This window comes from Oncorhynchus kisutch, linkage group LG26, assembly GCF_002021735.2.
Source record: "Oncorhynchus kisutch isolate 150728-3 linkage group LG26, Okis_V2, whole genome shotgun sequence".
In the NCBI taxonomy this organism is placed as follows: domain Eukaryota; kingdom Metazoa; phylum Chordata; class Actinopteri; order Salmoniformes; family Salmonidae; genus Oncorhynchus; species Oncorhynchus kisutch.
Window position 1 is genome coordinate 39,508,750 of NC_034199.2, and position 16,181 is coordinate 39,524,930.

Consider the following 16,181-nt stretch of genomic DNA (forward strand, 5'->3'; position numbering starts at 1 on the left):
TCTCAGGCATAGTAATATAAAGGCAATTAGTAAGGCAGCCAGACACGCAGACGCTTTGCCTCTCAGTACTAATAAGATGAAGAGTGCGTCAGAAAATGCCATTAGCAGGATGCTCTGCTCTTAAAGGCAATGTCCCTATCTGGTGATGACAGCATTAGCCTTACTAAAGACCCAATCAACTCAGATGTTACACAGACACGACGGTGTGTCAGTAACTTACAAAACAATCCACAAGCCTCGTGACTACGAAGATAAAAGTTATACCCACCAAACCACCGTTGCAAAGCACCCGATACACAATGTCACGTCTTTGTTTTTAATCCAAGTTTATTGAACACAGTCATTATGAAATACAGTAGACTATTAATCCATCATTTGCACAGTATGTTGTACCTCAGTCTCGCACACATCATAAAATAATATTCTCTTTTTCATATTCACTTTCTATTCATGGACACATTTGATTTGAATATTTTTGTAATTATTTTGGTTACTGACAGGTACTTTGGCACAGTACACAAAGCAAGGACTTGAAGGGTGAGTGTGGAAATCTGTTGGTTCTGACGGGCAAGGACAGGAACAGGGGGGACCAAACAGTGTTTGAGGAGAGTACAGAGTGCACAGACAACATCCATAAAGCACAGAGATGATAGGACGATGCTTTATATCAACCAATCAGTGACTGACTGTAAGAAGTCCACTCCAGGAGCTGTGCCAAAGTGTCTCAACTCACTGCACAGGAAATTACCTAATGTGTCCAGGAAGTCCTTCAAACCAATCAGACACCATCTGTCCTTCATGGCAAACAGCTTGTGATTCTCCAGCCAGATTGGATTTAGTAGATAAAGGGCAATGGAATCACTCTTCCATTTTTAAACCAGTCCGCCTGCAGGGTATAATCACTGTAGTTATATGAACTCTCATCTTGTAGTCCGTGTACTTTCCTATATCCTGTGCCTGTAGCTCGGTCTCCTATCAAACAGACTGATAGGACCAGAGATGCTCTATAATGTTATCCTTGAGACAGGCTTAGACAGTCCTCCCAGTCCCTCACCTGGTCCATGATGTCTGTTCTGTAGTAGGTAGCAGCAGTGTTATGTGTATCTGAGTCTGTCATGGGTGGAGGTGGAGGTGAAGGGGGCCTCCTCTAGACCTCTTCTCCCTGGCTGGTGGCCTGAAGGTTGGGCCCGGCTACACCATGCCTTCACTGCGCTTGCTCCTCCACACCACTAGGGCAGTCATGAGCAACGTGACAAGGATGGGCACCACGATGAATGGCCCAAGGATACGGTTGGGCGGATCACGCAGCAGCCGTCCCGACAGGGAGCAGTCGTGGAAGTAGTGCTTGTGGATGCGGATGAAGAACTCGTCCACCTGCCGGTTGGGCCAGAAACAGTCCATCTTCAGGGCGATCAGGTAGGTGCAGTTGGTGAGCTCACCGTAAGGTCTGTAGGGAGAGACAGAAAGGAACAGTAGGAGGTCACATTAATGGAATGAAGACCAGGTTTATGTACCGTACATCCCAATGAGGGTAAATAATAGCCTACACCTTTGAATAGACATTTAGGACAGTTTGGGGTTCTTAATGGGTCTCCAAAGTGTGGTTTTTAAATTGAACACCAGTTTCATGATCTACAGTGTCATTTTTATTGAACCTTTTATTTAAGCAGGGAGTCATGCTGAGACCAAGAGCAGAACAGAACACATCAATAAACAACAATTACACCATATCTATATACACATCAATTACACTATACATATCTATATACACATCAATTACACTACACAGTTGAAGTCAGAAGTTTACATACACCTTAGCCAAATACATTTAAACTCTGTTTTTTTCAATTCCTGACATTTAAACCTAGTAAAAATTTCCTGCGTTAGGTCAGTTAGGATCACCACTTTATTTTAAGAATGTGAAATGTCAGAATAATAGCAGAGAGAATGATTTATTTCAGCTTTTATTTCTTTAATCACATTCCCAGTGGGTCAGAAGTTCAAATACACTCAAATACTATTTGGTAGCATTGCCTTTAAATTGTTTAACTTGGGTCAAACGTCAGACTTGGGCCAAAATTCACCCAACTTATTGTGGGAAGCTTGTGGAAGGCTACCAGAAACGTTTGACCCAAGTTAAACAATTTACCGAATAGTATTTGAGAGTATTTGAACTTCTGACCCACTGGGAATGTGATGAAAGAAATAAAAGCTGAAATAAATAATTCTCTCTGCTATTATTCTGACATTTCACATTCTTAAAATAAAGTGGTGATCCTAACTGACCTAACGCAGGGAATTTTTACTAGGATTAAATGTCAGGAATGGTGAAAAACTGAGTTTAAATGTATTTGTCTAAGGTGTATGTAAACTTCCGACTTCAACTGTATATCTATGTACACATCAATTACACTGTACATATCTATATACACAACAATACATTGAAAAGCAACCCCAAAACATGAAGAAGCTAAACACAAATCATATGAAACGAACACATTCTTCAGTAAAAGGGCCATCTAACATCTACCTGGATTGCCTTCATGGAACGTACTGTAGGCAATGTTCATTTGAAGTTAGGGGAGAGACGTTGAAAATGAAACACACAAACGGGATACACACACTAATGGTGCAATCAACCGTTGTGTGCAAATCAATATTTTCCCTCATAGAGCTCTCTGCGTGTGACTGTGCTCCCTAGTGTGTATAGGCCTGCCATGATTGAGAGTAATGACCCCTGGTAATGACAGAGGACAGATAGAGAGTGAAAAACACAGAGACACACATCCACCCTCCCCTCCTCCTGAACAAGAGCTCTCCCGCCTCTCCTCAGAACATGCCCTCCATATGGCCTGCTCTTTCTACCCACATCCTCCATGGTGTGGCATGCCGGGCATAGCTAGGACCTTTTTATAATCCACAGGTGTCCCCTAACACAACCGAGGGGTAATGTCTGTCTCAGTTTACCCAATCCCCCAGTGGGAGAGTGATACACAGGGTAAAAGGCAGACCATCTGGCTCATCTTCCAAGGCAGACAGACATTATAATCATGCATCGTGATCATTATGAACAGAAGAGAGAGGAAGAGAGAGAGGAACGAGGGAGAGAGAGATGAGAGAGAAATAATGAAAAAGAGAGGAAAGAGAAGAGAGAGAAATAGTGAGTTGATATTCTGTGTAGGAGAACACAGTGTAAAATTAGACCTCAGCAAGAATAGAAATATGAGCAAACCCTTATTCTCTCCTCACACATTTATCCACTACAGATGTACGGCCATGACCAATTTATTGACATGACAGGATTTAATACCTTTCTATTACAGCTGCTTTATTGAAAGAACACTCTTGCCAAAGTCACGTCATCTGCAACATTTCATCATCGGAGGAAATGAATCGTTCCTAGACAGTCCCTTTTCTCTCCCTGTACGTTTCTCCAAAACATTTCTCCCTAAGGGCCTATGGCGATGCTTCATTGGCTAAGGCAAGGGCACCCCTGCTAACTGGAACCTATTCAGTACTGAGAACTAAGAGATTTATAATAACCCAGATAGGGCACAATTTCAAGAGCTCCGCTAAACGTGTCTTGTCTCAACACGCACAGGAGGTTGTATCTTCCCTTGTCAGTATTAACTTATCTTGTCTGATCTCACACACATATACCTGTAATCATTTCTTCTGTATGATCCTATCTTCTTTACATGACCTAATGTGGAGTATATATACTCTGGCTCTTCTAATACAGTTTAGCTATGTGACCTGCTGAACTATGTGTAGTGGGGGTTTGCATATGCAGAAGGTGTGGTAGTTATTGTAATTCTTCGGTACTATGGCATATGTATTGCCTTACCTCACGCCATTTGCACACACTGATTTTCTTTTTTTTCTATTGTGTTATTGACTGCCTGTTTGTCTGTTATGTTTGTTTATTCCATGTGTAACTCTGTGTTGTTGTTTGTGTCGCACTGCTTTGCTTTATCTTGGCCAGGTCGCAGTTGTAAATGAGAACTTGTTCTCAACTGGCCTACCTGGTTAAATAAAGGTGTTCTCAACTGGCCTACCTGGTTAATTAAATAAAGGTGAAATAAAAATGTATAAAAAAATTGTCCTTATAGTTATATATCGCATCAGTGTTAACAGTGTTATTCCCCTTGTATTATTTCTACAGATCCCCCTCCTTCCTGCTCTTCCAGGGAACATGTCAGTTTAAATCCACCCCCTCCTTCCTGCTCTTCCAGGGAACATGTCAGTTTAAATCCACCCCCTCCTTCCTGCTCTTCCAGGAGACATGTCAGTTTAAATCCACCCCCTCCTTCCTGCTCTTCCAGGGAACATGTCAGTTTAAATCCACCCCCTCCTTCCTGCTCTTCCAGGAGACATGTCAGTTTAAATCCACCCCCTCCTTCCTGCTCTTCCAGGAGACATGTCAGTTTAAATCCACCCCCTCCTTCCTGCTCTTCCAGGAGACATGTCAGTTTAAATCCACCCCCTCCTTCCTGCTCTTCCAGGAGACATGTCAGTTTAAATCCACCCCCTCCTTTCTCTCTCACATACTGTCCTCTTTACTGTCCTCTTTACTGTTTACTTTCCATACTGCAACATTAGAGGCCTTGGAAGCTGTTGACAGACTGACTGATGGCAAGACACACACAGACACACACACACACACACAGTCACACAGTCATATGCACACGCATGCACGAAACAAGACTCGCGCTCCAAAGCAGTACCTAGTGTTCACACTGCTTGCTATAAACGGTTAGCTAACATTTCACTGCCTCCGCTCCGATCACCCAGTTCCCATTCCAGAACAAAAAGAATGGCACTTTGCGTTATAAACCAACAGGTGGTCAAAAGTCCCCTAACCTTCCTCGATGTACAGAAGCCGCTGCAACCTGGACTCGGGTTAGACGTAACATAGTAAATGTCAATCCGAGACGCTCCAATTAGTATGATATGTTATGTTTCGTATAGTATGTATTAATCTGTAGAGGTCCATCATCCATTTGGTATGATATGTTATGAATTACAATGTCTATGATACAGTATGTTATGAATTTGCTAAACTTAAATGTTACGAATAAAAATGTGTTGTGGCTAACGTTAGTTAGGTGGCTAAGGCTAATGTTAGCTGGGTGGCTAAGGCTAATGTTAGCTGGGTGGCTAAATCTAATGTTAGCTGGGTGGCTAAATCTAATGTTAGCTGGGTGGCTAAGGCTAATGTTAGCTGGGTGGCTAAGGCTAATGTTAGCTGGGTGGCTAAGGCTAATGTTAGCTGGGTGGCTAAGGCTAATGTTAGCTGGGTGGCTAAGGCTAATGTTAGCTGAGTGGCTAAGGCTAATGTTAGCTGAGTGGCTAAGGCTAATGTTAGCTAGGTGGCAACCATTAGGGTTAGGGGTTAGGGTTAAGGTAAGCCATAGCCGTGGGAGGTGCTTTGAGGGTGGTGGCGCTGCAATTTTTGGGGGGAAGACTGGGGGGGATGCACAGAAGAAGAAGAAATTGTGCGCTGAAGACGTCTGCTAATCTGTTTTATGTAACCATACCAAACGTAACATATCATACTAATTTGAGTCTAGTTTATGAGACCAGGCTGGCATACAGAACTGTTACACGCCTTTCTTCTGAACCTGTCACATGCTAGCTGCCCACTTGAAATAACATGACGCCACATTTAAAAAGGGCAGGAGGGCAACCCCTTGTAAGTCATGTCAATGAGCGAGTGGCTCTGTGACATTTACTGAAGACCTTGCTCTGGATAATGTCTTGAGAGCTGATTTTCCTCATCCCCCCCTCCCCCATCAACCCTCATGACAAAGTCATATAGTTACATATTGAATCAGCAGTGTAAAGGTTGAGACTTTGAGATACAATGTCAGACTCTGCCAATTCATCATTCAATATCTTTATTAAACAGGCATCAGAAAGATCGTAATCTCAGAGATTTGGAGTGCCATATAGCTGACTGTGCCTGCTGATATTTGCTATTGAAAACTGAATTTTGAACAACTGAAAGAGATCTTTCAACTCCAGAGATCACTTGTTTCCTGCTCCCATTATGTCATCCCATGTCATTACATAAATGATCCAAATGAATGACTTTGAAAGCTTTGTTTCTGTAACAGAGGATGATACAGAGAGATGGTAATTGACAAGCTAAAGAAAGAGCTTAGTTTGTTTAGGGTTTGTTTGCTCCATTGACTGGAAACAAATGGGAACAAACACAACTCATGTGGGAGTCTGAGACAAACAAAGCGTGAAGCAAATTGGATCCCTTTTTATTTGTTGTTGCTGCAGTGAGAAGCCAAACTGGTGCATTGTATTGTATTACAAAACATTCTCCCGATGCCTTTCTCTGTTTTTCTGCTTGAATGAAAAAAAGAAAGGAGATTTTCTTATTTACTGAAATAAGAAAGTAAACAGGATGTTAGAGAGTACTTGGTCAAAGGAATTGTCCGTAGACTTCAGAGACAGGATTGTGTCGAGGCACAGATCTGGGGAAAGGTACCAAAACATTTCTGCAGCATTGAAGGTCCCCAAGAACACAGTGGCCTACATCATTCTTAAATGGAAGACATTTGGAATCACCATGACTCTTCCTAGACTTGGCCGTTCGGACTAACTGAGCAATCAGGGGAAGAAGTGCCTTGGTCAGAGAGGTGACAACCAAGCCAATGGTCACTCTTACAGAGTCCCTCTGTGGAGATGGGAGAACCTTCCAGAAGGACAACCATCTCTGCAGCACTCCACCAATCATGCCTTTATGATAGAGTGGCCAGACAGAAGTCACTCCTCAGTAAAAGGCACATGACAGCCCACTTGGAGTTTTCAAAAGGCACCTAAAGACTCTCAGGCCATGAGAAACAAACATTCTTTGGTCTGATGAAGCCAAGATGGAACTCTTTGGCCTCAATGCCAACGTCATGTCAGGAGGAAACCTGGCACCATCCCTACGGTGAAACATAGTGGTGGCAGCATCATGCTGTGGGGATTTTTTTCAGTGGCAGGGACTGGGAGACTCGTCAAGACGAGGCAAAGATGAACGGAGCAAAGTACAGGGAGATCCTTTATGAAAACCTGCTGCAGAGCTCTCAGGACCTCAGACTGGGGCAAAGGTTCATGTTCCAACAGGACAACAACCCTAAGCACACAGCTAAGACAATGCAGGAGTGGCTTCGGGACAAGTCTCTGCATGTCTTTGAGTGGCCCAGCCAGAGCCCGGACTTGAACCTGATCAAACATCTCGGGAGAGACCTGAAAATAGCTGTGCAATCCAACCTGACAGAGCTTGAGAGGATCTGCAAAGAAGAAACTCCTCAAATACAGGTGTGTCAAGCTTGTAGCGTCATACCAAAGAAGACTCAATGCTGTAATCGCTGCCAAAGGTGCTTCAACAAACTACTGAGTAAACGTGATATTTTCGTTTTTTTTTAATGACTTAGCAAAAACTTCAAAAAAACAGTTTTTGCTTTGTCATTATGGGGTATTGTGTGTAGATTGATAAGGAAACATCAAGGGGTCTGAATACTTTCTGAAGGCACTGTACATATATAGAGTACCAATCAAAAGTTTGGACACACCTACTCATTCAAGGGTTTTTCTTATTTTTACTATTTTCTACATTGTATAATAATAATGAAGACATCAAAACTATGAAATAACACATTTGGATCATGTAGTAACCAAAAAAGTGTTAAACAAATCAAAATATATTTCATATTTTAGATTCTTCAAAGTTTTTCACACTCTTTGCATTCTCTCAACCTGCTTCACCTGGAATGTTTTTCCAATAGTCTTGAAGGAGTTCCAACATATGCTGAACACCTTTTGGCAGATTTTTCGTCATTCTGCAGTCCAATTCATCCCAAACCATCTCTATTGGGTTGAGGTCGGGTGATTGTGGAGGCCAGGTCATCTGATGCAGCACTCCATCACTCGCCTTGGTCAAATAGTACTTACACAGCCCTTACACATTGTCCTGTTGAAAAACAAATGATAGTCCCACTAAGCACAAACCAGATGGGATGACATATCGCTGCAGAATGTTGTGGTAGCCATGCTTGTTAAGTGTGCCTTGAATTCTAAATAAATCACAGCTAGTGTCACCAGCAAAGTACCCCCACACCATCACACCTCCTCCTCCATGCTTCATGGTGGGAACCACACATGTGGAGATCATCCGTTCACAAACTCTGCGTCTCAAATTTAAACGCATCAGACCAAAGGACAGATTTCTACCGGTCTAATGTCCATTGCTCATGTTTCTTGGACCAAGCAAGTGTCTTCTTCTTATTGGTGTCCTTTAGTAGTGGTTTCTTTGCAGCAATTTGACCACAAAGGCCTGATTCACGCAGTCTCCTCTGAACAGTTAATGTTGAGATGTGTCTGTTACTTGAACTCTGTAAAGCATTCGTTTGGGCTGCAATTTCTGAGGCTGGTAACTCTAATGAACTTATCCTCTGCATCAGAGGTAACTCTGGGTCTTCCTTTCCTGTGGCGGTCCTCATAAGAGTCAGTTTCATCATAGCGCTTGATGTTTTTTTGCGACTGCATTTGAAGAAACTTTCAAAGTTAATAAAATGTTCCGTATTAATGGACCATCATGTTTTAAAGTAATGGTGGACTGTTTGCTTATTTGAGCTGTTCTTGCCATAATATGGACTTGGTCTTTTACCAAATAGGGCTCTGTTCTGTATACCACGAAACAACTGATTGGCTCAAACGCATTTAGAAGGAAAGAAATTCCACAAATGAACTTTTAACAAGGCACAGCTGTTAATTTAAATGCATTCCAAGTGTCCACCTCATGAAGCTGGTTGAAGTTACCTCATGTAGCTACCTCATGAAGCTGGGGTGGCAGGTAGCCTAGTGGTTAGAGTGTAGAGGTGGCAGGTAGCCTAGTGGTTAGAGTGTGGAGGTGGCAGGTAGCCTAGTGGTTAGAGTGTAGAGGTGGCAGGTAGCCTAGTGGTTAGAGTGTAGAGGTGGCAGGTAGCCTAGTGGTTAGAGTGTAGAGGTGGCAGGTAGCCTAGTGGTTAGAGCGTAGAGGTGGCAGGTAGCCTAGTGGTTAGAGTGTAGAGGTGGCAGGTAGCCTAGTGGTTAGAGTGTAGAGGTGGCAGGTAGCCTAGTGGTTAGACTGTAGAGGTGGCAGGTAGTCTAGTGGTTAGAGTGTAGAGGTGGCAGGTAGCCTAGTGGTTAGAGTGTAGAGGTGGCAGGGAGTCTAGTGGTTAGAGTGTAGAGGTGGCAGGTAGCCTAGTGGTTAGAGTGTAGAGGTGGCAGGTAGCCTAGTGGTTAGAGTGTAGAGGTGGCAGGTAGCCTAGTGGTTAGAGTGTAGAGGTGGCAGGTAGCCTAGTGGTTAGAGTGTAGAGGCGGCAGGTAGCCTAGTGGTTAGACTGTAGAGGTGGCAGGTAGTCTAGTGGTTAGAGTGTAGAGGCGGCAGGTAGCCTAGTGGTTAGAGTGTAGAGGTGGCAGGTAGCCTAGTGGTTAGAGTGTAGAGGTGGCAGGTAGCCTAGTGGTTAGAGTGTAGAGGTGGCAGGTAGTCTAGTGGTTAGAGTGTAGAGGTGGCAGGTAGCCTAGTGGTTAGAGTGTAGAGGTGGCAGCTGGCCTAGTGGTTAGAGTATAGAGGTGGCAGGTAGCCTAGTGGTTAGAGCGTTGGACTAGTAACCAAAATGTTGCAAGATCAAATCCCTGAGCTGACGACGTACAAATATTTTGTTCTGAACAAGGCAGTTAACCCACTGTTCCTAGGCTGTCATTGTAAATAAGAATTTGTTCTTAACTGACTCGCCTAGTTAAATAAAGATAATTAACAACTGAGGTGGTTGTTGTAATAGTGCTCTGTCCTAAACCCTGACTTAGGTGGTTGTTGTAATAGTGCTCTGTCCTAAACCCTGACTTAGGTGGTTGTTGTAATAGTGCTCTGTCCTAAACCCTGACTGAGGTGGTTGTTGTAATAGTGCTCTGTCCTAAACCCTGACTGAGGTGGTTGTTGTAATAGTGCTCTGTCCTAAACCCTGACTGAGGTGGTTGTTGTAATAGTGCTCTGTCCTAAACCCTGACTTAGGTGGTTGTTGTAATAGTGCTCTGTCCTAAACCCTGACTTAGGTGGTTGTTGTAATAGTGCTCTGTCCTAAACCCTGACTGAGCTGGTTGTTGTAATAGTGCTCTGTCCTAAACCCTGACTGAGGTGGTTGTTGTAATAGTGCTCTGTCCTAAACCCTGACTGAGGTGGTTGTTGTAATAGTGCTCTGTCCTAAACCCTGACTGAGGTGGTTGTTGTAATAGTGCTCTGTCCTAAACCCTGACTGAGGTGGTTGTTGTAATAGTGCTCTGTCCTAAACCCTGACTGAGGTGGTTGTTGTAATAGTGCTCTGTCCTAAACCCTGACTGAGGTGGTTGTTGTAATAGTGCTCTGTCCTAAACCCTGACTGAGGTGGCTGTTGTAATAGTGCTCTGTCCTAAACCCTGACTGAGGTGGTTGTTGTAATAGCGCTCTGTCCTAAACCCTGACTGAGGTGGTTGTTGTAATAGTGCTCTGTCCTAAACCCTGACTGAGGTGGTTGTTGTAATAGTGCTCTGTCCTAAACCCTGACTGAGGTGGTTGTTGTAATAGTGCTCTGTCCTAAACCCTGACTTAGGTGGTTGTTGTAATAGTGCTCTGTCCTAAACCCTGACTGAGGTGGTTGTTGTAATAGTGCTCTGTCCTAAACCCTGACTGAGGTGGTTGTTGTAATAGTGCTCTGTCCTAAACCCTGACTGAGGTGGTTGTTATAATAGTGCTCTGTCCTAAACCCTGACTGAGGTGGTTGTTGTAATAGTGCTCTGTCCTAAACCCTGACTGAGGTGGTTGTTATAATAGTGCTCTGTCCTAAACCCTGACTGAGGTGGTTGTTGTAATAGTGCTCTGTCCTAAACCCTGACTGAGGTGGTTGTTATAATAGTGCTCTGTCCTAAACCCTGACTGAGGTGGTTGTTGTAATAGTGCTCTGTCCTAAACCCTGACTGAGGTGGTTGTTGTAATAGTGCTCTGTCCTAAACCCTGACTGAGGTGGTTGTTGTAATAGTGCTCTGTCCTAAACCCTGACTGAGGTGGTTGTTGTAATAGTGCTCTGTCCTAAACCCTGACTGAGGTGGTTGTTGTAATAGCGCTCTGTCCTAAACCCTGACTGAGGTGGTTGTTGTAATAGTGCTCTGTCCTAAAATGTGGGTTATTGATGCCAACACTGATGAGCGCTGCACACTTACGCAGCCTGGGATCCAATTGGTCCTCTGTGGATTTCTTGTTATCTATTGCTAGAAAAGCATCCAGGACTTTTTATTCTGTAAATAGCCTAAGAAGTACATGGTCAGCTCTGGACAAGACAGCTTGTACCTACACTTCAGTACTCAGGTCTATAGTTTTGCCATGTTCATTTTCCTTCATCTACTGTATGAACTTCTGCATGAACTTCTTTATTCCTGAAGGGTTCTTCCCTCAGTGTGTTTGAGTCTAAATCGTACCAATTGTAGCGAGGAGTCAGAGGAAACAGAGATGTCATCTGGGCATGGTGTTTGATATAAATCTTATATGCACATGGATATACTCTTGATAAGGGAAATCTTTTATAAGCTCACCTCATCAACGCGGTTGTTCACAACCCTAAATGTTTAATTGAAGGCAGCATCTATGTTATTGGAGTACTTTGAAGTGCAGTCGCTCAACTGGAACTGCGTGATGTCAGGAGAGTCTTCTCCCGCCAAATCCACCTTTCCAAGCACTTTTCCCGTTTGATTCTGGCTCGAAATTGAAATGGATTTGTGTCACCACTCCTCACAAAGTTTGCCACACACATAGAATGCTAGATTACTTATCTTCCTCATACTCCTTGCAAACCTCAGCATCCCATACAGGCCACTCTGTCAAACTCTTAGAGACAAAGTGTTCATTTTTTCATCAAGTTAGCTGCCTGTATCATTGCAGCACTTGATGGGAGGGAGATACAGTACATGCCTGTGTCCCTTTCTTTCCTGTGTGTGTAGCTAGACCAAGGATCTAGTTCTACCAGAGTTCTGTAGAAACGTTCTACAGCTTTAATCTATAATTCTACAGTTCTATAGTTCTACAGCTTTAATCTACAATTCTACAGTTCTATAGTTCTACAGCTTTAATCTACAGTTCTATAGTTCTACAGCTTTAATCTACAATTCTACAGTTCTACAGCTTTAATCTACAGTTCTATAGTTCTACAGCTTTAATCTACAATTCTACAGTTCTACAGCTTTAATCTACAGTTCTATAGTTCTACAGCTTTAATCTACAGTTCTATAGTTCTACAGCTTTAATCTACAATTCTACAGTTCTATAGTTCTACAGCTTTAATCTACAGTTCTATAGTTCTACAGCTTTAATCTACAATTCTATAGTTCTACAGCTTTAATCTACAGTTCTATAGTTCTACAGCTTTAATCTACAGTTCTATAGTTCTATAGTTCTACAGCTTTAATCTACAGTTCTATAGTTCTATAGTTCTACAGCTTTAATCTACAGTTCTATAGTTCTACAGCTTTAATCTACAGTTCTATAGTTCTATAGTTCTACAGCTTTAATCTACAATTCGACAGTCCTCTAGTTCCACAACTTTAATCTACAGTTCTACAAATTTAATCTACAATTTGGCAGTTCTATAGTTCTACAGCTCCACTGTCTAGTTCTAAGATCTATACTGAACAAAAATATAAACGCAACATGTCAGGTGTTGGTCCCATGTTTCATGAGCTGAAATAAAAGATCACAGAAATGTTCCATACCTACAAAAAGCTTATTTCTCTCATATTGTGTGCACACATTCGTTTACATCCCTGTTAGTGAGCACTTCAATAAACTGATTAAACAGCAGGATCATTACACAGGTTCACCTCGTGCTGGGGACAATAAAAGGCCAGTCTAAAATGTGAAGTTTTGTCACATAACACAATGCCACAGATGTCAAACGTTTTGAGGGAACGTGCAATTGGCATGCTGACTGTATTAATGTCCACCAGAGCTGTTGCCAGAGAATTTAATGTTCATTTCACTATCATAAACTGCCTCCAGTGTCATTTTAGAGAATTTGGCAGTATGTCTAAACGGTCTCACAACCGCAGACCTTGTGTAACCACGCCAGCCCAGGACTTCCACATCCGCCTTCTTCACCTGTGGGATCGTCTGAGACCAGCCACCCCGGACAGTTGATGAAACTGAGGCCTATTTCTGTCTGTAATAAACCTCTTTTATGGAGAAAAACTCATTCTGATTAGCTGGGCCTGGCTCCCAAGTGGGTGGACCTATGCCCACCCATGGCTGCGCCCCTGCCCAGTCACGTGAAATCCATAGATTAGGGCCTAATGAATTTATTTCAATTGACTGATTTCCTTATATGAACCGTAACTCAGTAAAATCATTGAAATTGTTGCATGTTGCGTTTATATTCTTGTTCAGTGTATGTTCAGAGGAAAGTTCTGTTGCCCTACAGAAGCTCAGTTCTGCTGCCCTACAGAATCTCAGTTCTGCTGCCCTACATAATCTCAGTTCTGTTGCCCTACAGAAGCTCAGTTCTGTTGCCCTACAGAAGCTCAGTTCTGTTGCCCTACAGAAGCTCAGTTCTGCTGCCCTACAGAAGCTCAGTTCTGTTGCCCTACAGAAGCTCAGTTCTGTTGCCCTACAGAAGCTCAGTTCTGTTGCCCTACAGAAGCTCAGTTCTGCTGCCCTACAGAAGCTCAGTTCTGCTGCCCTACAGAAGCTCAGTTCTGCTGCCCTACAGAATCTCAGTTCTGCTGCCCTACATAATCTCAGTTCTGTTGCCCTACAGAAGCTCAGTTCTGTTGCCCTACAGAAGCTCAGTTCTGTTGCCCTACAGAAGCTCAGTTCTGTTGCCCTACAGAAGCTCAGTTCTGCTGCCCTACAGAAGCTCAGTTCTGCTGCCCTACAGAAGCTCAGTTCTGCTGCCCTACAGAAGCTCAGTTCTGCTGCCCTACAGAAGCTCAGTTCTGCTGCCCTACAGAAGCTCAGTTCTGCTGCCCTACAGAAGTTCAGTTCTGCTGCCCTACAGAAGCTCAGTTCTGCTGCCCTACAGAAGCTCAGTTCTGCTGCCCTACAGAAGCTCAGTTCTGTTGCCCTACAGAAGCTCAGTTCTGCTGCCCTACAGAAGCTCAGTTCTGTTGCCCTACAGAAGCTCAGTTCTGCTGCCCTACGGAAGCTTAGTTCTGTTGCCCTACGGAAGCTCAGTTCTGTTGCCCTACGGAAGCTCAGTTCTGTTGCCCTACAGAATCTCAGTTCTGTTGCCCTACAGAATCTCAGTTCTGTTGCCCTACAGAAGCTCAGTTCTGTTGCCCTACAGAAGCTCTACACCTTTTTTCTGCCTACATTGCAGTTCAGTTCAGCTCAGCTCTGCTTTGTTCAGAGCCTCGTCTGCATAGCAGTGAACACTGCTGCAGTTCTCCCTGGTGTCAGCTCTTCAAAGATACTACAGTGTATGATCACATTTACATCCATCAAAGAGAATTATGCCAAGACTTCCCATGGAATCAGTTACTGTAATGCCAATGGAATTATTCAGATATTCAGAAATATTAGTGCTTTTTAGAGTAAATGTATCGTTTGACAGTACGATGCAAGAACTAGCTTTGAAGGAATCCTCTCTCCTAGCAGTCTCTCTCCTAGCAGTCTCTCTCCCAGCAGTCTCTCTCCCAGCAGTCTCTCTCTCAGCAGTCGCTCTCTCTCAGCAGTCCCTCTCTCTCAGCAGTCTCTCTCTCTCTCAGCAGTCTCTCTCTCTCTCAGCAGTCTCTCTCTCTCAGCAGTCTCTCTCTCTCTCAGCAGTCGCTCTCTCAGAAGTCGCTCTCTCAGCAGTCTCTCTCTCCCAGCAGTCTCTCTCTCCCAGCGGTCTCTCTCCCAGCAGTCTCTCTCTCGGCAGTCGCTCTCCCAGCAGTCACTCTCTCAGCAGTCTCTCTCCCAGAAGTCTCTCTCCCAGCAGTCGCTCTCCCGGCAGTCGCTCTCCCGGCAGTCGCTCTCCCAGCAGTCGCTCTCCCAGCAGTCGCTCTCCCAGCAGTCGCTCTCCCAGCAGTCGCTCTCCCAGCAGTCGCTCTCCCGGCAGTCGCTCTCCCAGCAGTCTCTCTCCCAGCAGCCTCTCTCAGCAGTCGCTCTCTCAGCAGTCTCTCTCTCAGCAGTCTCTCTCAGCAGTCTCTCTCAGCAGTCGCTCTCTCAGCAGTCTCTCTCTCTCAGCAGTCTCTCTCTCTCAGCAGTCGCAGTCGCTCTCTCAGCAGTCGCTCTCTCAGCAGTCGCTCTCTCTCAGCAGTTGCTCTGAGCTGTCTCTCTCTCAGCAGTCTCTCTCTCTCAGCAGTCTCTCTCTCTCAGCAGTCTCTCTCTCAGCAGTCTCTCTCTCTCAGCAGTCTCTCTCTCTCAGCAGTCTCTCTCTCTCAGCAGCTGATGTATCCTCATCCCTTCTGAATTATTAGAAAAAGGGTTTCCGAAAGGCTTCTTCGGCTCTCCCCATAGGAGAACACTTTTAGGTTGCAGGTAGAACTATTTTGGGTTCCATGTAGAACCCTCTGTGGAAAGGGTTCCACATGGAACCAAAAAGGGTTCTTCAAAGGGTTTTCCTATGGGGACAGCCAAATAAACTTTTTAGGTTCTAGATAGCACCTTTTTTTCTAAGAGTGTACAGGGAGAAACTCAGAGGTTGTTGAGCATTTGGCAGCTCATCTCTCTTTCATCTCCGACTCACCATAACAATGAGCAATCAGCAATGTGACACTCACTCGCTTTCAAGGAGGGAGATAGTGCACGGCAAGCCTATTGTTATTGTAGATGACATGTAGTGTTGAAACTGCCTGCCCGCCTGCCTGCCCGCCTGCCCTCCCGCCTGCCTGCCTGCCCGCCCGCCTGCCTGTTATGCTTTTAAAGAGCTCTCCACGTCAGAAGCATTCCACCGGGAGCGTAACACAAGGATACACTCCCAGCAGCACTTAGGGGCCTCTTTGTGAGTGACGAGCAGCACCATGCAGAGGGTCAGGTGCTGTGATACACAGAGAGATCAGTGGAATATGCCACAGGGAGGAAGGAGAACCAATCAGGGAACAGGACCAACTGAGTTCTGTGGTAGAAGGCATAGCAGTTGATTAACAGGTGGTCCGTTCCATCTGTTGCACAAATTCTTGATTGCTTTAAAGATCAGGTC

The 16,181-nt window shown here is 44.3% G+C and overlaps 1 protein-coding gene across 1 annotated transcript in view; it reads right to left on the bottom strand.

Annotated features, from left to right (window-relative positions):
* Window positions 1-309: 309 nt before the first annotated feature.
* Window positions 310-16,181, bottom strand: part of ramp1 (receptor activity modifying protein 1) — an 80,110-nt gene continuing 64,238 nt past the window's right edge. The window contains exon 3 of the mRNA XM_020462285.2: window positions 310-1,447. Coding sequence (XP_020317874.1) covers window positions 1,192-1,447 — 256 coding nt within the window. The 3' untranslated portion in view covers window positions 310-1,191. The remainder of the gene's footprint in view (window positions 1,448-16,181) is intronic.